This window comes from Haemaphysalis longicornis, unplaced genomic scaffold, assembly GCF_048455015.1.
Source record: "Haemaphysalis longicornis isolate Haplotype H1 unplaced genomic scaffold, Haemaphysalis longicornis Haplotype H1 scaffold_6, whole genome shotgun sequence".
Taxonomy (NCBI): domain Eukaryota; kingdom Metazoa; phylum Arthropoda; class Arachnida; order Ixodida; family Ixodidae; genus Haemaphysalis; species Haemaphysalis longicornis.
In genome coordinates, this window is record NW_027526407.1 from 149,035,581 (window position 1) to 149,061,109 (window position 25,529).

The window sequence follows — 25,529 nt, forward strand, 5'->3', positions numbered from 1 at the left end:
TCACTTAAGCGATATGAAACGGGAATGATGCAAAATAAGAACTTCATTGCTCTGTTATCCAAGTTGACTCTACATTTCCCCAGCTACTCAACACGCCATTGTTAAAAATGGCACATTCCATTCCCGCAACGAACTACGAAAACGGTGCAGCACTCTATGCTATCATTGCTAAACAGGTCATAGTGTGACTGAACTTCTTTGTTATCAGCGTTTATTTATTTCTATATTACTGTTTTAAATATATATTCCGGGATTGTTTTGAGTGTCTAAATTATTTACTTATTTTGTTTTGGAATACCAAGCGTATTCTCCCTGCATGACGGTGATTATGTAACTGTGACTGTCATGCATTGTTAAGGATGAAAACGTGATCATGTTAAATACTGCTTCTAAACGTTTTGTAAATTTTCACCACGTACTTCGAATTTTATTTTGTAGCTTACAAAAAGTTTCTAATTTATGAAAATGTACTCGCAAAATAGGGACCACGTCAGGCCTGTCTAAATGACTTTTTGTCCATGCTGCTGGCATTTGTACGCATGAATGTCAAATAAAGCTAGAAATATTGATTGTTAAAAAGTTACAGTAACACAAAGGCAGAGTTCGTAGAAATCGGACACAGCATTAGTGTGTTTTAGAGCAGACTGAACGAAGAACACAACTGCACCTACATGCGCAAAAGCTGTTCTTGGACTTTTTAATTATTCTATTTATTTATTTAGTTAGTTATATATTTATTTTTTATTTATTTATTTATTTATTTATTTATTTATTTTATTTATTTTATTTATTTATTTATTTATAATGTATTTATTTATTTATTTGTTTATTTATTTATTGCGAATGATGTTAGCCCTTTTTCGGGCTGGTACAGGGTGGGAGGATAAACACATTTTGTCCACACATCAAGAAATGATGCACAAAGCACAACTCTTTTTAAATCTCTGGGCGTCGAAAGATATATTCGCAAGCGGCCGTCCAAACGCTGTCTTTAATAAACGACGAGGCTTGCTTGCCAAAGAAGACTAAGCATTGAACAAGCTGTTTCTCATTGTTTAATTTAAGGGATCGCAAGTTTATTTGCCAAGTACTCAGTTCAAACAGAAATACGTTCAATCTTCCGCGTATCCTCAAAAGAAAGCGTGATTATGAGTATGGTATTGCAGCTCAGATAGTTTGCCACTTAAATTACTATTATATAAGAAAAGCTTCCTTGCTCTGTAAAAGACTCCTAACAGTTTCATTACAAGAAATACATTTAGATTGAATAGTTTACTCAGTTTGTGATTTTTTGCATTTCTACCAAATCTAAGTGCCTAAAATTTGATGACCCTATGAAATTTTTTTAACGTCGAGAAAAGTACTTTCAATATCATTTGTGTTATTTTGGTGTACATTCAGCCACTTCAAAATATTTTAGGCGCGAAAGTGTTGAGCCTCACCGAAGAAAATCAAAGCCATTTGTTAAAGAAAAAGGCTGGTAAAAGGCAGAGCTTTCTACCTTAAAACATAATCAAAGTCAAAGTCCTAAATCAAGACCGCTTCGACCGTTTCAAAATAGCTAAATCAAATAGACGCCAGCTTCTTAACGCGAGAGGCCTAGGTTCAATTCCGACCAGGGATTCGAATCTGTGACTGAACACGGAATTGAAGTGAGGGATAGAACGCCGCTCGCCGCTTCGAGTTTCAATGTCATCATCATAATCGTCGTCCTCATCGTCGCCGTCGTTATCATCATTGTGTGCCCTCTCAAAATGTGCATTTATCTTTCCTGCAGTGCGTTGCTGCATTCATCGTCACCAGGGAGCGATTATTACAGCGTAGACATTTCGCAGCGTCAAGGCAAAGCAATGGAAATATTTCCGCATTACTTTATAACAAGTGACTAATATCACTGTGCTAATATTCGTTCGTCTCGCAATTCAAGCAAACAACTCTCAAATAAAGGGAATTGTTTATTGCACTCTTGATGCGGCAGCGCAGAACACCTTGTTATTCCACTGTGGGGATGAAAATTACTTCTACGACTGCAATCTGAAATTTAGAAATTACTTCGACGCAAGCTTTCCTGTTTTTCATGCAGGCCAAAGGACGTCTTGTGTCTTATTGTGACCATAGTGTGCCTTTCTTCACCATGAATAGAAAGTATCCTCAAGCCTTTCCCCTAATGGGAAATATAACCAATCAATTTAGTTTTGCAAAATATGGTTTTTGTGCTGTGGCAATTCGTTACATAGATGGTGCATTCAACTGTTTTATTTCCTGTCCATATTTATTTTTTTCGTTTTGTGAGGTCAGGGTACAAGGTACTTATGTTGGTGCTTACTTTTAGGTTGTTCATTTTTGTATTCTTGGTTTTCAAAATAACTTCGACAAGCTTTCTTATTACCCTATAGAAGACAATAAATGTGTTGAGATAGGAAACTTTTTTTTTCGGTCAAATGAAAGCATTAGATTTTTATTTTATTTATTTAGAAATACTGCAGGCAGCATCGCTGCCCAAGCAGGAGAGGGTTACAAAAGGTGATTATACAATGCATGTTCAAATGCACCAACACTTGTACATTCCACAATCGAGAGGGGCAAACAGTTCCATTGTTCTGTGGTGTTAGGAAAAAAAGACTTCTGAAATATTTTAGTGCGGGCGAAGTACGGACGTATGGTCTTGCTGTGAGTGATCCTCGATGACCTTTGTGGTGCGGGAAGCAGATAATCTTCGCGTAACAGGCCGGTTTTATTGTCGTACAGTAGATAAAGAAATTCGAGGCGCGCGACCTGGCGGCGGAATTGAAGTGACGGCAAGGCGAGTTTCTTTATCATATTTGTTACTGATGACGATGTTCTGTAGTCTGACAAAATGAACCGTGCAGCAAGACGCTGGATACGTTCAATCTTTGTAATATTCTTGGCATGAAACGGATCCCAAACTATTGATGAGTACTCGAGGACTGGGCGAATCAAGGTGCGATAAGCTTCTAATTTAATATTAGAAGGACAGCCTTTCAGTTTTCTTCTCAAGAAGCATAGCTTCTGAAAGGCTTTGTTGCAAATATTATCAACATGCGCATTCCATTTCAGTTTATTAGTAATTGTTAAGCCCAAGTATTTCACAGACGTTACAACTTCGAGATCACGGTTTTTAATAACATAAGTGTGAATAAACGGATTCTTTTTTGTTGTAAATACCATCGAAACTGATTTTGAAAAATTAATTTCCATTCCCCTCTTATCGCACCAGTCCACGAGTTTACAAACATTTTCATTCAGTACAGCCTGATAAGAACCACTCTTGATAACGGAGTGAACAACACAATCATCTGCAAACAATTTGACCTTTACACCATCACCAATATCTTTTGCAATATCATTGATGTACACTAAGAAGAGCAAGGGTCCCAACACTAAACCCTGCGGCACTCCTGACAAGACACGTAGACTATCCGACCTAACACCGTCGCATTCCACAAACTGGGTACGGTTTTCAAGGTAAGCCTTTATCCATCGAACTATAATGTCGGGTAAACCAATCTCTGTTAGTCTAGCCAGAAGTAAATTGTGCGGCACTCGGTCAAATGCCTTTGACAGGTCTAAAAATACAGCATCTATTTGTTGGTGATTATCAATTGCGGTTGCGAAGTCATGAATGACAGTTACTAATTGTGTTACTGTGGATACCTTGCGCCTAAATCCATGTTGGTACTCAACAAAAAAGTTGGTATCCTCAAGGTGCTTCGATATATGGCTTGCTATTATATGTTCCAATATTTTGCAGCAGGTACTAATCAATGAAATTGGCCTGTAGTTTTTTGCGTTTAATATGTCACCGGATTTGGGTATGGGAATTACCTTCGCTGTCAACCAGTCATGTGGCAAAGTGATCTGCCTGAGCCATGCCTCAAAAAGTACATAGAGGTAGTGCGAAAGTATTTCAGAATATCGTTTTAGAAAGATGTTTGGTATGCCATCCGCGCCGCATGACTTTTTTACATCAAGATTTAAAAGAAGTGCGAATATGCCTTCTTGGTGTAATACCACATCAGGAATTGGAATGCGTGTTGAATTATCTCTCGTGTGATCCAAGGGTTGTTGTGCCTAATTTTCTTTTTGCGCAGTGGAACGTATGCAGAAATACAAGACGTGACCAGAGTTTTAAATCTGTCCCAGAGGTATGAAATGTCGCCACCAAGCTGAAATTGATCGAGACTGAAGTGCAAGCTGTCTAAAATAGCTTCATCGTCCGCGGCCGAAAAATCAGGGAATGTTTGGACAGGATGGGTTATTTTCTTTTTTCTACGCACATCTAATGACAGCTGGATGAGCTTGTAATCGGAAATTCCATCGCACGTAGTTACGGAAGAGTTTTCAGAAAAATTAGTAAATATTAGGTCTAGCGTTGATTGGGTTGTTTCGGTAATGCGAGTGGGACTTTTTACTAATTGCTCTAAATTGTAAAAAAGTGCAGAATCAAGGAGCAGGCGTGCGCTCTCCGTGTCTTGAGTGCCAGAAACTGACATCTGGTTCCAATCAATGCACGGCAGGTTAAAATCCCCAGTCAATATTAATTTGTCTTTAGGGCGAAGAGTACACTCTAGGTGAGCATTTAGGGCTGCCATGTAACTTGATGGGCTTTTGGGTGGCCTGTAAATGACGCTAAAAATAGCAGATAAATCGCGATAATTGATGCGACACCAAATGCTTTCGTGGTCGGGAAAATCTTCGAGTCGAACGCAGTCAACTTCATTTTTTAGAATTAGTGCCACGCCTCCGCACCGCCCTCGGGAATCTCGTCTAAGTAATTTGTGCGTCGGTGGGATGATTTCCGCGTCTAGGATACTCGATGACAGCCATGTTTTGGTTACCGCTAGAATATGAGGATCATGAAGAAATATAAGTTCCTCGAGCTCTTTACATTTATTTACTAGACTTCTAGCATTCATCAGAATTATTCGCAGTGGTTTGGTACTGCATCAAGACGGAGTGGAAAATTTGGACTGGTGGGTTTGAATTGCATTAGTTGAGGGTTTCGACTGACGAGATGGGATAGCACACGATTTAGCCTCGTCCCACACATAGGTAGTGTCGTCCACATGAAGGCGGTCATAGTCCAGCGTTACTTTGCGACCCTGATCTTTAAACTGTTTGCCATACTTCCACAAGTTTGAGCGTTTAGCTAAAGTATTTTTGCAAAAGTCATGGTTGATTGACAATTTTGATCCTTTTAGTTTAGAGCAGTTTCGAAGCACTGCCATTTTTTCATTGTAGTCGAAAAAGTTGAGTATAACAAGACGTGGATTATCTGTTTTTTTCTTGCCCACTCTGTGCACCCTTTCGACAGTTTTCGCTACAACCTCCAGTTTTTCGCGAAAAATTTTATCTACTACGTGTTCTTTTAAAGCGGAGTGGTTTTCATCTGGAATTTCGGGAATGCCGAAGATGATCAGATCGCGGCGTCGGCTGCGATCCTCAAAGTCATCTAGTTTTATTTGTTGTTCTTGTACCACTTTTTGCAGAGAACAAACTTCCGTTTTTAAGTGGCTGATTTCTTCTGTATGCTGTGCGAGAACTTTAAGCGTGTTATTCAGCTCAACGAAGCGCGTGTTCATCGTCTTTTCAAGCGACAACTGCGAGGAGGCAATTTTTTCAATGGATTCTTGAAGAGCTGTTCGCATGTCATTAATAAGTGCCTTGACTGCATCGGAAGGCCCCGGATTGCTTTCCACGTCCCCGGCTAACAAAAGCAAAATAACACCACAAACATCTTGAACCATGGATACACACTTTTCGGGGCACGGCAGGACAATAACACACCTATTATCACTACGGAAGCTGCGGAAATCGTATTTTGAACGAACCTGTACAAAAAGGGCGAGAGGAGTCATTGTTGCGTCTGCGGTGGTCCCGCCGTGCCCTCTGAAGCCGCGCTCACTGGATCCGGCTACTTGTAGCCTCGGTGGTGGCGCTGGAGGCAATGTGTGACGAGCTGATTGCGTCGTGAAGCCGCTCCCAGGATACGCATCCACGTGGGGTTCGTCGAGCGTGAATTCACCAAAGCAGCTTGACTGATTGCCCGCTGGTGCGCACAAGGCGATGAGTGGCAGCGAGACCTGTACAAAAAGGGCGAGACGAGTCATTGTTGCGTCTGCGGTGGTCCCGCCGTGCCCTCTGAAGCCGCGCTCACTGGATCCGGCTACTTGTAGCCTCGGTGGTGGCGCTGGAGGCAATGTGTGACGAGCTGATTGCGTCGTGAAGTCGCTCCCAGGATACGCATCCACGTGGGGTTCGTCGAGCGTGAATTCACCAAAGCAGCTTGACTGATTGCCCGCTGGTGCGCACAAGCGCACAGATGGGTGGGACTGAGAGGTATTTCGGGAATAATACGGCAAATAACGTGTCTCGAAGCCCCGAAGATAGAGAAGACATCACTGCAAGGCAGGAATGCGATGCCAAAGTGACGGGGTTCTTAACTATCTTGATTGAAAACTTCAAAACACACTAATACTGAGGGCAGATAGGAGCGCTTGTGTGTGTCGCTCCTGTCTCTTCGCGTTATTTGTGCGCTTCACATTTTCAATCATCCACCAACTAGCCCACCTTTCGGTATTACTTCTTAACTAGCGCCAATCCTTCAAAACGCATCACTCAACTGCAAGGGAAGCTTGAATACTTCAAGCACAACAGCGCTCAACAGAAGAACGCATGGTTAGAAGGCGTGGAATGCTCGCAAAACAACATAGCCACTGCAACGCTGCCACCCTGCGAGAGCCATTGCATACGAAAGAACAGAAGCAGACCAACCGCTAAGACAAGTGACCCAGCACTGGGGTCCCAGACCGCTACATCACCAAGCCTCAGGAAATTATGAGCCCTAGCAAGAATTTCGATCACCTCAGGAACCGTGCCTGCGTGCATTCAACAACTTGCGCAGAACAAAGTCCCCTAGCTTGGGCTCTCTACAAGCAGATGCAAGAATGATTGCAGCAAGAGATGCAGGAGCAACAGCTGGAGGTACGAGAACAAGTCATACTGCGGACGCGCGGACGCAACAGCGAACAACAGGGGTGGTACAACGAGACCTCAGCGGCCTACTGCACCGGGCCTAGCACCAGCTGCGCAGGTCGCGGATGCCTTTGGAATCCGGTGTCACACGAACAAATCGAAACCGCAAGAAACACCACCCCAAGAAGAAAATACGTGAAACTAAAAAGGATTACGAAGAAGACGTCGCAAGGCGCGCGCCGCCAAGGACACTGTCCGCAAACGGAGGCGACGGCTAGAGACCAGAACACCAGCTTGCGCTGGCTGCGAACCAATCGGAAGTGGCCAGCGACAGCGGCCGCTACCAGAAGCGATGCCCAGAAGACGAACAACCGCCCTGACGGTGGAGCGTGACCGGGATGCGCGGCGGTCGGGCGACCGGGCCCGTGCCGTGCCCCAAGAGGTCCTCCACAACTGCAACCTCCAGGAGTTCTTCTCCCAAGCGTGTCTGGCTTGAAAGCGTGTCGGTTGTCCGGACGTCGTGAGGAGACAGTGGCGCCCCAAAAGAATTGCGTCCGCAACGCCTGTGCAATGGGAGCTTGGTGCGCGCTCTGCAACTGCGGCTACGGCACATCACCTGGACGTTTCAACACTGCAACACCACAACTGCACCTCCGGGACTTGAGGTAAGACAACCCTGTTGCCGCCATGAACCACACACTGTATCACCTCCCTTCCTTCGTGGACCTTGACTGTTCCTCGTTTGCTTGAACTCTTTACCATGTTCTATACCACTGTGTCACCGTTCCCCAGTTTTTATCAGTTCCCCGGTGTTCTCTAGTTTCTTGAGTTCACTGTTTATTTTGTTGGCACTTTTTGGTAACATAAAGACAAATTCTCATATACTGAGGTTCTTGTAAAAATTATTATTGCCTTAAGTCAGGGCAGTCGTACCAGTTAATTTTGGACCGTACTCGCGAGGTAAAAAAATAGGGACTATGACGGGAAACACACCCATCGAAGTTGAGCAATTAAATTTTATTATAACAGAACAACTCAGTTGGGCTTTTTGTGTCGACACATACAGCAGTTTATATTTGCAATGCAGGGTTATATCTACACTTTCCACTAATCTGCCCCTATAGTATAGCAATAGTTTTAGTAGAACTGTTGAAGTGTGGTTGAAAAGTCTATTTTCTCGCATTTTTCTGTCCTTCACACATCGCTAACCCAAAAAAAAGCAGTGTCATAGCATCCCACTATCCCCGCTCCAATCCCCCCGCATTCCGTATACCATCACTAGCGAGGATCGCTGGGAGGGCGTCGTTCGTTACGCGAACCTCAAAGTACATTGAGCAAAATTTCAATAGGTGCTACTGGTACCGCCAAGTACAAATAAACCTCGCCAGCTTTGGCTTCGGCACCGGACCCCCGCCCTACAGGGTGAAAAGAGAAGACGTTTCCGTCGTAATTGTCCCGACATTGTCAAAATAAAATTATTTTTTCGATCTTACGTATCACAAATAGTGGAAGACTTCTAAAAACGTCCCATATGAGGAATTAGGGTATCTGTGTTACTCAAAAGCTCTGCATGCGTACAGTCAGCACCGGGAAAAGCTTATTGAGTAAGGAGGGTCTATTTGAACCTTGACGGTTTGTATCTAATCAAATGTGGACGCAGAGGCCTGTTTGTTCGATATGCAGCTCACCGTACGTCATCGGTTCGAGGTAGCGGAAACTTTTTTGCGCTATGAAAATCAGAGTGGCTGTCGTACTTCTACCTTTCACCCTTTGCCGGCGTCGCCCAATGGAGAGGGTGTTGATCACCTGGAATTTAAACGTGCGCCACCCTGACTTGAACGCCGCGCCGCCTACAACGACGGTTTGAATATCCTGGAGATGACGAAGTTTGTGGGACGGACTCCTCTACAGTGATATGCAGCACACACGGACGGATTGGTTGCAAGCCGCACAGCAAATCCCAGAGCTTGACATTACTTGTGGAGACCAAATAACTGTGAGGAGGTGGTGGTGGCGCGAGTGTCATCCTCTACAAAATATACGTTACCATGACCACTGTCGACAACAAGCCGAGAGACGTAGCATTTGGCAGTGACTGCGGTTCTTTTTGGGAGACCATGGGCCAGTGCAATCGCCACCTAGCCATCGCACGCGCTACCATATACGCATCAGAAATTCCAGATCAGCACCGACAACCAGCAAGCCCAAAACCTTAACCAATACGGTGTAACCCACCGCAATGGAGGATCGTGCCAACGATGCACTTCAGTTTGGAGTTTCTGACATCCATCGTGATCAAGAACCCTTCAAGCGGTTTAAAAGCAATTTGTATGTGAATGACACCTCTGCCTTTACTAACGGAGCAACCGACGTCGAGCGTGGACAGCGGGGGCGGGAGGCAATCAAGAGGGGTGTCTTTGCCTTAGACATAACAGCGTTTTCAGGAAAGTTGCAGTATATCGTGCTATGTAATGTGGACCAGAGACGAGTGAGCATCCCCATTAGTTCAACAAGCGGGCTGATTCCTATAGGGTACGAATCAAGAGGGCAGAGTTTAGAAGAGGGACTGACCAGCTCAACGTGACGTTGGTAGCAATTCCTCATAGTCCGGCGCATCGGCAACCGCTTCTGCGGTGTCGTGACGAAGGGAACGAATGCGCTATCCTAGGTGTGCTTATATCGAGGCCATGCGATTTTGGGCGTATGGTGTCATGCTATTTGGAATATCTAGCCACATGCGTTTTTCGTGCTCTTCCAGATATTTATAAATTGTAATGTTTTAATAAACGACACTCTCCCTTGGGGGTCTTCCACCCGAAAACGTTCATAGGCTTTTCGGTCTGCCCCTCGATTGAACAACTACCGAAAAAGAGGAACGAAATATGAAACATGTCTTTATGGGCAAAATCGTTTCAAACCACTACATCTAGCACCATATTTATAATTTTTAACATTATTGAACCGAAAAAATTTTATTCGGCATATTTAATACAGCACAATTGGAAACATCAACGCATCACTAATACTAGGCAGTGTTCTTTTAACTGAGAATAGGTGTGCGCTTTATATTTAGCACAATAAATAAAAAATCCCATTGAAAGCTACATTTTGAAGCAAAATACAAAAAAAAACGCTCACGCTGACGCATGCATCAGGTGCAGTAGTAGAAGTCCAACAGTAAAGGAAAGGCCCTAGTAGATGGCGGGCGAGCAGGGAACGCGGAAAAACTGAGCTGAGTTAAACAAGCCTACACCGTGTTTCTTGCAGGAGGAGCGAGAAGACAGAGGAAGAGCCTGAGATGTCCTCGCGGGAGAGAAAGGAGGGATACATGTGGGAGGAGCAGAAGGGTATCGAAGTGTGCAGATGTGCGTCTATTTTTTTCTTATTCGTCTTTAATGAAACTTCTAAATGTTTCCTGTCAAATAAATGTGGTGGAGTTCCACTAATATACTAAAAGACTTCAAATCTTCTCTTCCAAATGTATTGTGCTTTTTGAGCACAAGGGCAACTCTTGAGCTTTTTGTGGAGTAATGCTAAACAAAAGTTCAAAGTTGAATTGCCCTACATGAAAGATGGCTGCACCCTTCTGGAGCGCGGCTTGGCAACACGCTAGCGCCAAAATTTCGTCGAATACACATTAGAGCTTGAAATGGGGCTAGTTGATCTTTTACTCGGCACATTGCTGGCGCTAGGCGGGACAAGGACGACGAATTACGCACAAATTAAGCGCACAAACGGTGCGCTTCATTTGTGTGTAATTCGTCGTCCTTGTTCCGCCCAGCGCCAGCAATGTTCCGAATACACATTAGTATGAAACTGCATGTTTCTGGTCAATCTGCCTTGACCTTACGTAAAGACAACACGCGCAGCTCAAGAAAATGCACCGTGAGTGCCTTCGAACTATTTCGCCAATACCGTAGGTCACCGAAATCGAATTTTACTCTTTTTCTAGGTTTTCCCGCTACAGGACATTGTGGAGGACCGGGGAATAGCGCAGACAAGGAGATGGGAACCACCGATTCCGCAAAACAGATTCACTATCTCGCAGAAAGAGCTTAAACGCCTAATTTACCACTCAATATTTAAATTTATTTAGAACGATGAGCTCATTCGCCCATCTAAGTCATGTTGTGGTGCTGCTCAAAAAACACCCATATAGACAAGCGCACCGCAGCCACAGCGCGAGCAGACCTTAAGACATTCCAATCGTCGTGAATTTCGATGGCGACGAGACAACCAATGGTCGCACCGTTTGATGTCTACATGGGACTGTGGGGGAGGTGGACGTTCAAATTCGACACCGTGCCGCGAACGGTGTGTTACGAGCTCGACGCGCGATTGTTTGGACGAACTACATTGAATATGGGCTAGGGGCATCACAGGCGTATTTATCATCACCATCTTCTTCTTCAACAACAATAACAACAACAGCCTATTTAGGTCCACCGCAGGACGAAGGCCTCTCCCATTGACCTCCATCGGCTCCTGTCCTGTGCTGCCCGAGGACATTTTTTGCTCCGCATTTTCTTATTGCATCCCTCCCTCGAGTTAATGGCCTTCTTCTTCTTCTGGTCCAGCCTCTCGATGTCCATTAGGCTGTCGTTGTGGTCCACCTGCTGTCAATTCGTCGTACCACATGCCCACCCCAAGTATATTTCTTTTTCTTTGCCTGAATTATATTATCTATAAGTTTGCTCCCTGATCCAGGTAGCTCATATTCTGTCCCTAAGCGTTACTCCTGACAACATTGGCTGTATGACAGGTTGGGAGGACCTGAGTTTGCTTTCAAATTGTTTAGTAAGGCGCCACGTTTCCTCTCCTATGTCCTTAGGAGCAGGACACATTGATTGAGTACCTTTCTTTTTAGGGGTGAGGTGTCTTACTTTTCATTATTTGCGAGTGCTTGCCGAATGGATCCCAGCCAAGTCCTATTCTACGCCGTATTTCTTTCTGGCGGTTTGGGTCAGCACTGGCCATTTTGCCAAGGTAGTTATATTCTGCTACCTGTTGCACTGTTCCGTCCCCTACGATACAAAAGGCGGCGCCAGCATGTTTAGTTAGCATACTTAAGTTTTATTCATAATTATCTTCAGCTCCACTCCGAAACCCTCCCGATCTAGCTCTCCAATAATTTTCTGGGAGAGCCCAAACGGCTCACGTACTCGCCGTTTATTCGCAAGCATAGGTTTTACGCGCTGGCACTATTAGGCTCATTTTCCTATTCCCCCGTGTCTCCTTGCCGTCCGCTGTCCCCCGTGCTCAATAGGCGTCCACGGAAATACGTCACCGCTGCTCCCCGAAAGCTGTGACTTGGGCAGCAAGATTCGAAGGCTCTGCTTAACCTGTAATGTGGTGGTACTGAAACAGAAGTTAGGAAAGCAGAACAATGATACAACGTCGGATGCGAAAGAAAGGACATGCGTTTTCACCAGGTGCTGTGCCTGCGTGCTGAAGTTATTCTAGGCCCCGACGGTGGTAGCATGCTCGGCAGACACGGTCTCCAGTCGTGGCCGCAACTTACGTCATAACACCAGAGCGTGCTTCGACCAGATCAAAAATTTTATTTTGTGGTAATTCATACTCCGGAGCTACCCGTGGGCTACGAGGTATGTCGCAGTGGAAGCATCCGGAAGGATTTTGTTCACTTCGGGATCTCTAACGTGCGCGAAAATGTCAACTTACTGGCATTTTTGTTTTCTGCTTTCTCAAGAAAAATTGCCGCCGCGGCCGGGAAGCGAACCAGCGTTGTTGGCCCCAGCAGCGCAACGCCATAGCCACTGAGCCACCATGCTGTGTTTTCCACCGGGGCTTATGCCGGCCCCAAATATGTTTTCAAAATACTTATCAATATCCCCACTGTTCTATGTCCGCTTCAAGATCAGTTTCGTAAACGACAGGTAACGCTACGCTGCCAACTTAAAAATCACCTTAAATAGGCACCAATATTATCCCAAAAAACACCCACGTAAGGCTGCTCGGCGGGGGTTCTAGACAAACGGGTTGTCCCCAACTTACAATCGCCAAGGGCGGAAAATCTTCACCAGATATTGCCCAAAATCAAAACGTCCAACCAAGAGAAGAGCAAGAACAAGAGAAAAGAAGCGGTAAGACTCATGCTACCACTGATCATGACGAGAGTCTTGCAGAGCCTGCCGTACAGCAAATTTACCCGCACCAAAGAAAGTGACGGAAACACAATCATCATGACAGCATATAAGGCAGTTCTCAACCTCGCAATTTCGACCGTGAGGCGAATATCAAAGGACCGCCAGGGTAACAGAATGAATGCGCGTAGGCGGGTCTAGAAGAAGGGGATGGCCGTTTAGTCGATGGAGGGGTGAAATAACAATATTCGGAGCAAAGAATGGACTCGACAAGCGCAGGACAGCAGCGGTGGAAGTCAGTGGGAGAGGCCTTCACGCTGCAGTCGTCATAAAAAGATTGTTGTGGATAATGACGATGAATAGGTCCTCAACTTGTGTCTCCCTAACGCTTTCGAGAAATGGGAGAAATCACTCTCCTAGCACCAAGAAAGCGGATGTGAAAACAAAATCGGGAGGGGCCGTCATATCCCCTTCGAAACGAAACCACTGCACACCTTGTTAGACTTCGCACCCATCCAGTGACCCCGAGCAAAAACTCTCCTGTACCAAAAACCCTACACAAGAAAGGGTTGTATGGCAGGCCTAAGTTTATTTGGGGAAAATTTTAATATCATGACACCACAGTATACACGGACTCTCCGGGATTCGCGAAAGCATCAGACCGCAATTGTCGCAGTTGACTACTCTGGCAACCTTTGTGACTGCATGACCCTCCAACATACACGAAATAATAACTGGAGGTTCCAGCCATCCTTTTGGTGATCCGAATAGCGGAAGTACTAAATAGAAGCATAAATCATTACAGACTCGTAGAGGACAGTTTACAGTTTTTAGGAGGCTGAGTACGAAGCGCTTCGGTGAGATATGCTCATCCATAATTCACGGCGTTAACAACGTCACCTGGACAGCCGGAGCAACGACGCACTATGAAAGAGGCACACGAACTCACATACCGTGCTCCCTGTGACGACGACTACCACACTGCCCTCTTCAAAAAAAAATTGAGGAATGAATTCTTATCCTACGCTTAAAATGCAATCTTTCCCTTTTCTACAACGTGCTGTAACTGCCGAAGAATCAAAAACTCTGTGGACAAAAAACTAACGCAGTTACCTGAAAATCCACGTGCGTTAGAATGTTCGCTGGGAACATCATACAATAACTTAGAACTCTGCCGAAGTAGCTGAAACATCGACACTCTTGCGCACAACAAAGCCATCTTCAAGAGTATGGAAACGGGGGAACGCCTCACTTTTTCGAGACATGGGAGGAAGATTTGGCCTTTGGCAATTGACTTTGCAATCGCACTTGGCTATTTTCTGTTTGGTTGTCGATTTGTGTACACGAAGGATGGCGCGAAATTTTGCCCCCGTGTCCCATTGGTTGGTCTTGAAATAATATTATTCGATGCTTTTCCCACGAAGTACAGCACCATTTCCCGGACCGCGGTAGAACCTAGACGAGCCTGCATTAAGCATGTTGCTTGAGGTCGTTGTGACCCTATCCTAATGGCTAAACGCACGGACCCTGCTAATCTGCCCACGATGGGTGTCCCCGGCCTTGGTGAAGTAGACAATAGGAGCAGCTTTTAGAGGTAAAGTTGCTTGCTCGCTCAATAACAGAAACCGTCCAGCGCAGCAGGCAAGATACGCCGGCGCACGACGGCATACCACGACGGGCATACTCAGGCTGACCGTGAATAGGAGGCCGGTATTTGAGCGCAGATTGTGCCAAACTAAAATGACCGGTCACAAACAAGTTACAAGCTCCCAAACGTGTAGCGAAGCAAAATGTACTGATCATACGTACCTGAAAATACGCGCACCAAATAGATCCTGAGGGAACGGCAAATGCGTACACCTTCTCTCATACTCAATGTGTGCAAACCCCAAAAATCAAGCACGTCTCCCTGTAGCGATGACGATGGTTGAATTGCGAACCTTTCCCGTGATAAACTGTTTGGTTGGCCAATCACACAGTGCGTGTATGTGGTACTCTGGAGCCACTCAGAGCAACGCCATTCTGCTCGCGACAGATTATTTGGTTGCCGTTTGAGTTTTGTAAACCGCTCCAACCATGTCAAAATGGTGCAATCGGATAGACGCCGGCTTCATAACGCGAGAGACCCAGGTTCCTTTCCATCTACGGGAAGCGTTTTTTTCTTTCAGTTCATCCACAATCATTCATCATCATCATCAAGGAAAGTTGCTTTCCTCTATCAGTGAGGACACTAAGGCTTCCCTTATTAACGACCGGTACATCGATCCAACCAGCTAGTCTAGGAGTCAAGCCATAGTCTTCAGAGTTATTTACAAAAGTACGCGACAACAAACTACCAGTGACCTGGAATCCAAAAGATTCCTGTAAGCAAGGGAAACACGCGTGGAGCTGAAGGTCACATCCACCGCGAAAGCCGAAAACTTAGCAAGGGTATTAGGCAGACAAATAGCTTTTCGAAATTTCCTCAACGTCGACCCATACAAACTTATTCATCAAAAATGACGATACACTGGCGACGATTGCGAAAATGACTATTCCGGTAATTCCGTTCGGTATCAGTTATATTGACAACAGGAAACAGCTCTCTGGACAAGAACGAACGACCGCGTGCGTCTTCCTGAGCTACGGCTCTCCTAGATCTGCCATTACTAGGGGGCCACAGCGAAGCTTGAGTGCCGCTCACTTATCACGACCTACTTCAACTAAAGTGTTGCCGTCTCATCTCCTTCCCACTACCGCAAACATTTCACAAAAGAGGAGGCAGTTCATTGACGCCTACTGCAAAAAAAAAACATCTGCAGTCACGCAATCCTACAAACGTTGCAACACGTGTTTCAGCACGTGTTGCAAGGTTTGTAGGATTGAAAAAAAGACGTGCTGGACTTGAAGGCCCTGTGAAGGCCTCGGGACTCATTTGCATATCGAGTTGCGTATGGTGCATAGGGTATTTCAGCGAAAACTTTCAAAAATTTGTAACAAAGGGTCTTCGAGAAAAAAAACTCTGGTATCTGCGGCGGAAGCCAGGAAGTACTTATAGCGCGCAAATGAGTAATCTGGTTAATTAAACTCCACTAATAAACTTCTTAAGCATCGAAGATTGGTGGTATTGTCTTGTCAGTGGTGATTTTGTAGCCCCTGAGAAGACGAAAAGAAGTCGTGGTATAAATCCGTGCAGCGCCAGCGAAACCTTCATTTTTCCCGCTCAAGAACAAAATTCTGCGATAGAAGAGGGAGAGAAGTCTTGAGAAACGTATTGGGGACGTGATGCAATGACTGCGGCGGCCAATATGAGATGCACGTGGTATTACCACTAGCTAGAAATGTTCAACGCTCAGCGTAGGAAGCAGCCAGTGTTATCTTTTGCATACTCACTGGGCGCAAGGCAGAGGCTAGTCATTGCAAACTACGCAGCTGCTGATTTTAAACTGCTGTTAGGCACTGGCCTGCAGCTCTGTCAGTGCAGTTATCTTCGCAAGCAGTTCTTTAATTTGCATTTGAAATAAGCTAGCTTCGGTGAAAGAATATAGGCATGCTTTTGGGTCAGGGCAGAGTTTTGTATTCTGGCACCGGTATTGTGACATGCAACTCTCAAGAGTCATAGGTACGTGGTATCGTCTTGACACCTAAAAAATCGGATCCGTAGCTTACAAATTTTGGTCATTGTAGCGCGACGTTGTTTCGTACGAGCTACCGTCCGATCACATGTAAGAAGTCCTGTGGTAGGATTACGAAATCTCGACTTGATAATATGTTTGTCTCTTTTGAGTCATAGAAGAAACGGCAATGAACAAAACTGGCTTATTTGAATACTTCATTTGGTTGTAGGCGTATTGGGGCCCACCACCATAGTAACGTAATTTTGGACGAAAGCCCAGAATATTTACATGATGTGCTCAAATTGCTTTCCGTTCACTGCGACGCATCGGCGAAGGCACTCTGTCATAGAGTTCATACAAGATCAAAGCATCTGTCTGCGAATGTTCTCGAGGTAGCTTCTCCGACATTGTGGCATATCCTCGAGGTTGGCTGGTTCCATGTGAAAAACTTCATTTTTAACATTTCCCAAGAGAAAGAAGTCCAAGGGGGAAAAATCGGGTGACCTAGACAGCCATGACGTGGTTCCAGAACACCCGGTTCACTGGTTGGGAAAAGGCTCGTCGATGAATTTAGAAGGCAGTGAAGAAAAATGTACAGGGTCTTTGTTATACTGGAACCACACTTTCTTCAGCGCAGCCAGCGGTCACCATGAGACAAACACAGAAAGGACGTCTTGTCCTGCCTTTTGCCCCTTTTAAGATGCACTCTGTGCGCTTCTTTCCTGTAAGATTTCCTTTGATGAAGTAGGCACTTAAATTCGGCCGTTATAAGTCCACACTCTATACGTTTCCTGACAACCTTACCTGCTGCTTATGCTCTCGAAGCAAGGATTGATCGCTCCAATAATGGGCGTTGTGCAAACTGACATTCCATTCCTGCGAAATTAGGCCTCGTCAGTACAAGGCACTCTGTTGGGAAATTCCGGATCTTCGTTGCAAAAGGCGTAAGTCGCCAAAATCGAGCCGTTTTCTAACTTTGCTGGGTCGCAGCTTTTGGCGACAATACACATGATGGGGGGGGGTGGTAGCTGTCTCTTGAAAGTGACCTCCAAGCTGAAGCTTAGCCCGCTCCATAGGCGCTGGCATTTTCCCTGACGTTTGCTTCCGATCTGACAGCAGCGTACGCCAGCACATCGATGATAAAATCATCGGTTCTAGTATCTGGACGCATTATTTTCTGTGCACGGACTGATCCAGTGGTTATAAACCTATTAAAGGTACACTGAAGTGATATGTAAACATTGCGGGATTACTAGCGCAAATTGTAGTCCGGAGTCCCCAGGCCATGTTTCGACCACTCTAGGTGCGTTTACGCGATTTTATTTAGTAGAAAAACTAATTCGAAAACGCTGTCCTCCTCTCTTTACGCTCGCCCATTTTCTGTGGCGTTTTTGTGTGACGTCAGGAGGGGATGAGCTGGCGATTGGCTGCGCCACGGCTGCGCTACTGCGCGGCTCCCCGGCCGACAGAGTCAGTCGGCCCAGCGTTTCGTCCGCCGGCCGCCGGCGGGTCGTCGCAATCAAGGAGGTTAAAACAAAATTGCTTGGTCGCAATTCGTTCGCTTAGTTGAAACGAAGCCAGGACACGTTTGTGAATTGAAGAATGTGCCTTTCTTTACTTGGTTTGTTTGTACACTGTATCTAGCTCCAAGTAAAGGTCGCTTCACACAAGCGCTGCACATGCGACGCTTCGCTTCCTGGTACGCCAGTAGGAAAATATAAGGCCTCTTGAAGGCGGGAGAAGAGTCAGCGAAGTCAATATAGGTACTAAGCAAATAAAATCAACTGATATTTTTACCGTACACCGTAAAACTTGGGCGCGGGAAGCACATTTTTACGCTGGGCGAACAAGCACAGCGGTCAGCAGCACGACTACGCATCTGCGAACGCTTTTCCGTCTACGAAATGCAATTGCTAGACGTGAGCTACTGTGGAAACTCGGGCGACGCTTACTGCACGATCGCAGTACAACAAATAGTCACCTAAGCGGCTTGAAATGCCAAAACTAAATAAAAGTGTAAACCGGTTGTACAATATATACCCTATATTAGCAAGGCTTTCGCGTCCCGCTCCGTAGCCTAGCAGTCGGGGGCGGTAGGAATTCACCGTAAATGTTTTGCGAGTCGCGAGTTCGAATCCCCGCGGGTACGTGCTTTTTTTTTGTAAATTAACTTTTTTGTTTTCCGCCGATGTTTTCTATATTGAGTTCACCTTTTCTGGGGCCGCAACGTTCATGGCTGCACGAACTAGTTCACAAAACGCGCACAGGCTGGCACTGGCGCGCTAGCTAGTTCTCGTTGGCGTGCTGTTGCCATAAGCAACGACTGCTTGCAGGCAGTGGGCACAGGCCAGAATGAACAGACCCTTGGCCTGGTGCGAACACGCTTTTTACGATACAGGCATGAGGGAGGCAAGCTCCAAATATGGGGGAAAAGCGCATGACATTTGGGCGTCTGCGGGTACGTGGAGGGCGTTCATGCACTGTGTAGGTCTCGGCTAGTGAATGCTACGACTACAAGCCGTCCTGGGAGGCTTATCTTGTGCATTTTGCAGCCGACAACATGGCAGAAGCGCGGTACGATGATTACTGAGATATTGAGAATGCCCATCCAACAAAGCCATTGGTTATGTTTTACAGAACCGAAACCGAAACCGAAACTTGTGTGATTGCTAACCTTGGGCATCGTCCAATCACGGCGCCCCTCCTCTCAACGTCACAGCCTTAGTTGGTGCGGTCGCCGCAAACCGCGCATGGTAGTTTTTCTTCTTTCGCGCTTTGTAAAATAATTACCGATTTGTCAACCGGATAAGCGATGAAAAGTGTGCTAATTTGAGCCAGTCTACGCAGTGCAAGCAAAAACGGGAACTTGACAAATTCACTTCAGTGTCCCTTTAAATATCGATACGTACGTCAGCCGAGCTGCCACAAGACTGTCACGATGTTTGGCAGCATACAGCATCAATGAAGCTGCGCGTCACTTTGCGCGCTCACATAGGCGAGCTCAATGTCTACTTTCCAGGCAACGGAGTACTGGAGTTAAGCTGGCGGAGCCATTTTCACAATATTAGCACTGCGGCGTCGCTAATCTTGATCCTTATAATACATAATACATAGGAAGAGTAGTAATGACTTTGCTTTGTGCTATTTCTTTCTATTACGATTGTGCAATCATGCCTAAATTTGTGAACAGACGTGTTGTTATATACGCTGTAAATAGGGTGGCTGAGGCCTCTGTCAGGCCACGTTCGCCTTTAGTCTCATCCTCCCCGTCATTTTTGCCAAGAAATAAATAAAAAATCAAATATCAAAAAATCAAAATCAAACGAGGTAAAAGATATGGTTGCAATAGCCATGTCTCACGCGCACCCCGAAAACAAACTCCTTAAAAGAAAAGTAAACGCGTTTGTAAAACTGGTGCTAAAAGCGACAAAAAGTGTAACAACATGTAACCCCTGCCGCGAAAGCCCTCCTCACTCCTTAAATGAACATTTCCTTTGTCTGATGTGCTTCCTAAAAGGCAGCGATTATAAACACACAGCGCATGAACCTAGCAAATAAATGAAGGGAAGTTGACGCCTCACATCTAGATCGCCTGGTAACCGTGCCACAAGCGGTCGATATAAAAAGAAAAGGAAAAATTTCTGGCAATGCTCGCTAGGGCTCTCAAAACTTACGACTGCGGATTGGACGATGGTTGGCCTCTTTCTTGCGCCTACCAAGAAAAGGTAACACGAGTCGTTGTGTAAGGTGTTTGTTTAAACTTCCAAGCCTGCGAAATAACCAGAGGAATTCTGAATTGGGCCCCAAACCCACTGCATAACGTAATCAGCGGAGGTTGGGTTTGCCCTAGATTCTGGCGCACCATTTACGGAGCGTTTCGGTTTCATGCGGAAAAAAATACTTGATTTTGAAGTGCTGCAGGACTTCACAGTGTGCCTTTTTCTTTGTTTTGAAACCTTATACCGCCGCCTCATCTCCTTGGCTAAAATCTCGCCAGTGGCAATACCCGCCAAACTTCGCTAATTGAAAAGTTCCTTAGACAGTGTCAGTTAATCACCTATGTAATTGGCATGTTTCTCATAATTTCTGACGTACGCTGAACCTGATAGCTTGCTGTTTAAGAGAATTCATAAACTTACAAAAAACCTACCCTTAGGAATTTTCGACCGGATCGCTGAACCACCCTGTGTGTAGGCGCACATGTAAATGGTGAACTGTCGGTTGGAAACTAGTGCTTAGAAGAGACTTCGGTATGTTCTAGCGAAGACCAATAAAAGGACCCGAAATGTGGGAAAAGGGTGCCCCAGAGAATCAGCCTGCACTGGCTGTGAGCACGCTGATGACGGCCAAAGCTGCTGCGAAAATGACATAAGACCTCCGCTGACTTGTGAACACGAAGACCTACTTGTGGCTGCAAATAAACTTGTCCTATTCCTTCGACAGATATTTACCAGAATGTGGTTACCCAGATATGAGCCCTGGGATGATACAGGAAGTTGAGTTCCACAAAAAAGCAGGAGTGTTCGTAAAATTTAATAAAAAGAAGTGGAGAACCGGTTCGGTATGTGATTTTGTCGAACCGGAACTGAGCCGGGGCGAAATGATTTTGCCTGAACCAGAACAGTAACTGAACCGGTATTTTTTTCGGTTCGACACACTGGTATTTAGATACAAACTCTGAGAAAAACAATGCTGATAATTGCAAATGCCTGAAGACCCCTTTCTAGGATAAAACGTTCAGGCTTATACTAATTGTGGTAAGTGGATCATTCTAAAAGCACTCTGGATAGATGAGTAGTGAGCTACCCATATCCTCAGAGTGAGCGGCATAAAACCGGTACGTACGGCGTACGGTAATTTCTCAGTGATGAGAGGCTTAAGAAGTTAATAGGGCCATGGAGAGATGCAGGATAACATTACTTTTACACACAAAAAGAAGCCATTGAATAAGGAACCCACATGGTTGACGTCAGTTTAGGTTGATTTAGGACAGTTTTAATTCTCCGGGGCTTCTAAGTTAGCGTACTGGCAAAGTGGGAAACACATTCATTATAGAGTATGAGCAATATGCAAGATCATGACAACGGTAGGCAGAAACCTCCATACAAAGGATTGCATAAACAATCTTTCTTAAAGAAATTTATTGGAGAGCGCAAGTTAAGAGAAATTAACAGGCAATGGGGCAGGCTTTCGTCCAAACCAGGGCGTAAGCACGGTGACAGCTATGATGCGAATGATGATGACGAGGAATGTGAAGGTCTTGGTGAGGAAGGTAATTAAAATCCGCCACCTTGACCGGTTTTAGTGAGACCCCTTCGGGTTCGGTCCGCACGACATTATCTCCTACCTCTTCGCTTGCCCACACACCTTTATGGCGTTTCTTCATTTGCTTTAAAGTATTTATTCCTGTGTTTATCCGTAGCATAAAATAAGGACAAAACTTTTCAGTGGGGGTAGAGAAGTTCTTACCAAAATGGTCGGCACGGAAGGTATGTCCATTTTACTGATGCCGTCGAGCGCTGTAAGACCTGACGTTGCCCTCTACGTGCTTCCTGCAGCCTCTGCCTAGTCGGTATATGTCAACCCAATCAGATCGCAGCCGGGCAGTGCGTGCCTAACACACAGCTGCGAAGCTCAACTAGGGATATTTTTACCAGGCGATGCAACAGGCTTTCCAAGCGAAACATTTGCGGATGGGCAATGCATTTTTATGCAATTGACTTTCCGGCCCTTCATTCCACCTGTGCGGTGTAACTGCTATTTTATGTTTTGGCTTTTTGTATGCCTTAGGTGGTTGCAGCGAATTCTTCAATATGGTGAGGTGGGACTGTATATTATTCTGTACATATAAAACAACATAGAGCAGCAGCATGAAATTTATAGGCAGCTTTCTAAGGCTTTGATGCAACCTTATAGGTGCACGGAAGCATATATCTTCTACAAAATTGTTCTAACGTATAAAACCTCATTGATACGAAGTTGTACCTTTCTCATGCCAGGCTAGCAAATATTGTGTGTTTCGCTTGCTGTAAAAGAATGAGTATTCTATATTTTAAACATATAGAACCTCGAAATACTGATTTTTCAAAGACAATTTAAAGTGGCGCTCTTTCAATATTTGTTAAACCCGCATGTATTGTGCGAGCAAATAGCCCTGCGCAACAATGAAAACTTGTCCCTTCGTAGCCGCTGATTAGCAATCAATTTGAGATATTCTACAGCTGTTTATTCGCGAGCTTTTTTTTCCTTTTGTACTTATCAATGCTTAGCTCTTTGCCATTTATTTAGATATGCTGGCCTCGAGTATTATCTATAGTTCACTTTGAAAGGTGAAATATTGCTACGGATGAACTTTCGACATTTTGCATATTTTACATGACTACTTACCTAGCATTTTCACATATTCTTTTCTGTGTTTTTTGTTCGTATGGATGTACCGAAAAAGTAGCCAGATCAAGTTTAGAAGAAACCAGCTGAACATTGAAACAAAGGACTAAATGTTAACAATACCTGACAGGGACTTTGTTGGCACAGGAGGGACAGGAGGGACAAGAAACCCTCCTGTACCGAGATCATTGATTACCATTTGATTTGCTTTCGTTGACTTGATCACTTAGTTTGTGTATTTTTTATTGCTTCTGTTTCACAAGCTGTTTTTATCTATCAATGAATGTTGATCCCGTGAAAAAACGTACAGGCAAACTACAACGCAATTTATGGGACGTAAATACTAATATGGGTACTCCAAATGATTAAAAATATACAAAGCGAACGCGTAAACATACAAGGACGTGGAAGGTGACAACCATTAGTGGAGATCTTTCCCAACCGACGGATATTTCTTTAGAGCCCAGAAAAAGGCGTCCTGTCTAGTATTTCATGACGTAGCATAGACGTAAAAAGAAAACAAAAATGTGAAACTGGCTTTTGCAGGGTGACTTTCAAAAGACTATTTTACATAATTATAATACAAGCCTTAATTCCTGGTTAACTTTTTACTTCATTAATTCCACAACCTCCGTTGCGGTTCGTGCCTTCAAGCCAAAAGCACCCATGGCCGCTTACGCCATGGCCGCTTACGCCAATTCATTTTTAACTAAATGCTTATAGGGCCTAGGCGGAACGATATTCTCCAATACTTTTCCGTTACAAAAATACCAGGAAACAGTTCGAACAAGAATGCACAAGAAAGTTTGTTTTCGTGTGCGTATGCCAGCATGTAGTTCGCCTTTAAAGCAAAACGCACACTTGTTATTGCGTGGGGCCTCTTTCCAGATTTTCTCACCGTAAGGTTTTAATTATCCGCCTAAAGTACCGGCGAGACTGTCAGGTAATTGGAATCCCTCATAAAAGTTGTTTGTTCTGATGCACTTGAATCCTGTTGGCTTTTCTCCGAACAAAGGCAACCCTCTAACAATGCGGCCTTGATGTGCAGCATTCTCACATTTCACTTGTGTGTGCACAGCGCAGTTGTCAGTTGCCACTTAGGCCCTGAAATGAACTCCATGTTAAAACTCAAAAGAAACGCTGCACTGAACACACTGTACAAGCACGCGCTTCATTCTGTCATAGTAGGCTGCTTGCCAGATTGACAAGTTGAAACGCATACCGTACATGAAGCATTCCTTCTCGTATATATCAGCCTGCAATGGCTTTGACCGATCTACTGCAATCCATTCTAAACAAACAGTAACCTAGGGAGTACGAGCATTTCAAGTAGAATTAAATGTTAAAAATGAACGTCATGTCGCCCTGCTAAATTGAATGTCCAGAGGAGCTGTTGTAAACAACTAAACTTGCTGATTGGGGAGGATTTAAAATGGTCCTCATTGTCTAGGCGGGCTTGTCGCGTATACTCGGCTACTTTGGAGGCATATGTTAGGCCCTGACGCGTGCGCTTGGCGTCTGAGGCAGGAACTATTGGGTCCTGCCTAGCCTGACGCATGCGCTAACCCTCGAAAAACGTCAGTCCGCCTACCCGTTCGAGAGCAGCTACAAACGAAATATGTACCAGAACAACTGAGGGAGGGCGGATTCCCATAATTCAGAGGCCCCTTATCATCCATCATGTGGATTCGATGCCTGATTTGTAGCTTTTTTGCATGAATACTGAGCTAAATACTGCACGCCTGATTAGCCTGACGAATGCGTTCTGCGTGTGCGGCGAATTTGCCGATTCCAAATTTTCCGAACAATGAGAGGCTAACAGCGTCGCTTTAAAGAGAGCTGTGACTTGTAAATACCAATAAAAAAATTGTATTCGTGAGCTAAAGTTAACTTCTACTTACACCCTAAAGGAAGCTACGCTGTAGACCGTCGTCATTCAAAATGACTTGGAGTGGTGCAAAGTGGTGAGCCAGCCACGCTGTTTAGCGTGCCCATTTATTCTATGTGTAAATGGTCAAGCCGTAATCGGAAGGCAGAAAACTCAGTAACGAGAGTAACTGTAGACGCACCATGGGAACTGTCAGCCAAAAGTTTATTAAGATTTGGTAACAAAGCTCGTTTGAGATGGCGGACGAAGTGTGGCACTCTTCTACTAATCACATGGAGCCACTGCGTCTAGTATACATACCCTGCGAAACTTTTTGTGGCATCGAACATTATCAAAGCACGTGTGCACCTCTCTCGTAGAGGTAAGTGTGAACGGAGCGAAGAGGTTTGTCGTTTACTGCCAGTAATGTGCGACACGAAATGGTACTACAAACGAATCCTTTCCGAGGGAGTGTTCCTTCGTTCCACTGTGCAAGAAATAGAGGAACACAAGTAATAAATTGAGATACACGTACGACATTATCAGATCTCTTCCATCTCCCTCTCAAACACTTCTCAC

The 25,529-nt window shown here is 45.0% G+C and overlaps 1 protein-coding gene across 1 annotated transcript in view; it reads right to left on the bottom strand.

Moving 5' to 3' along the window:
• The window catches only part of LOC144141984 (cytochrome P450 2H2-like), a 69,385-nt gene extending 47,046 nt beyond the window's left edge, over positions 1–22,339 (bottom strand). Inside the window, exon 1 of the mRNA XM_077673415.1 lies at positions 22,166–22,339. Coding sequence (XP_077529541.1) covers positions 22,166–22,195 — 30 coding nt within the window. The 5' untranslated portion in view covers positions 22,196–22,339. The remainder of the gene's footprint in view (positions 1–22,165) is intronic.
• Positions 22,340–25,529: the final 3,190 nt, after the last annotated feature.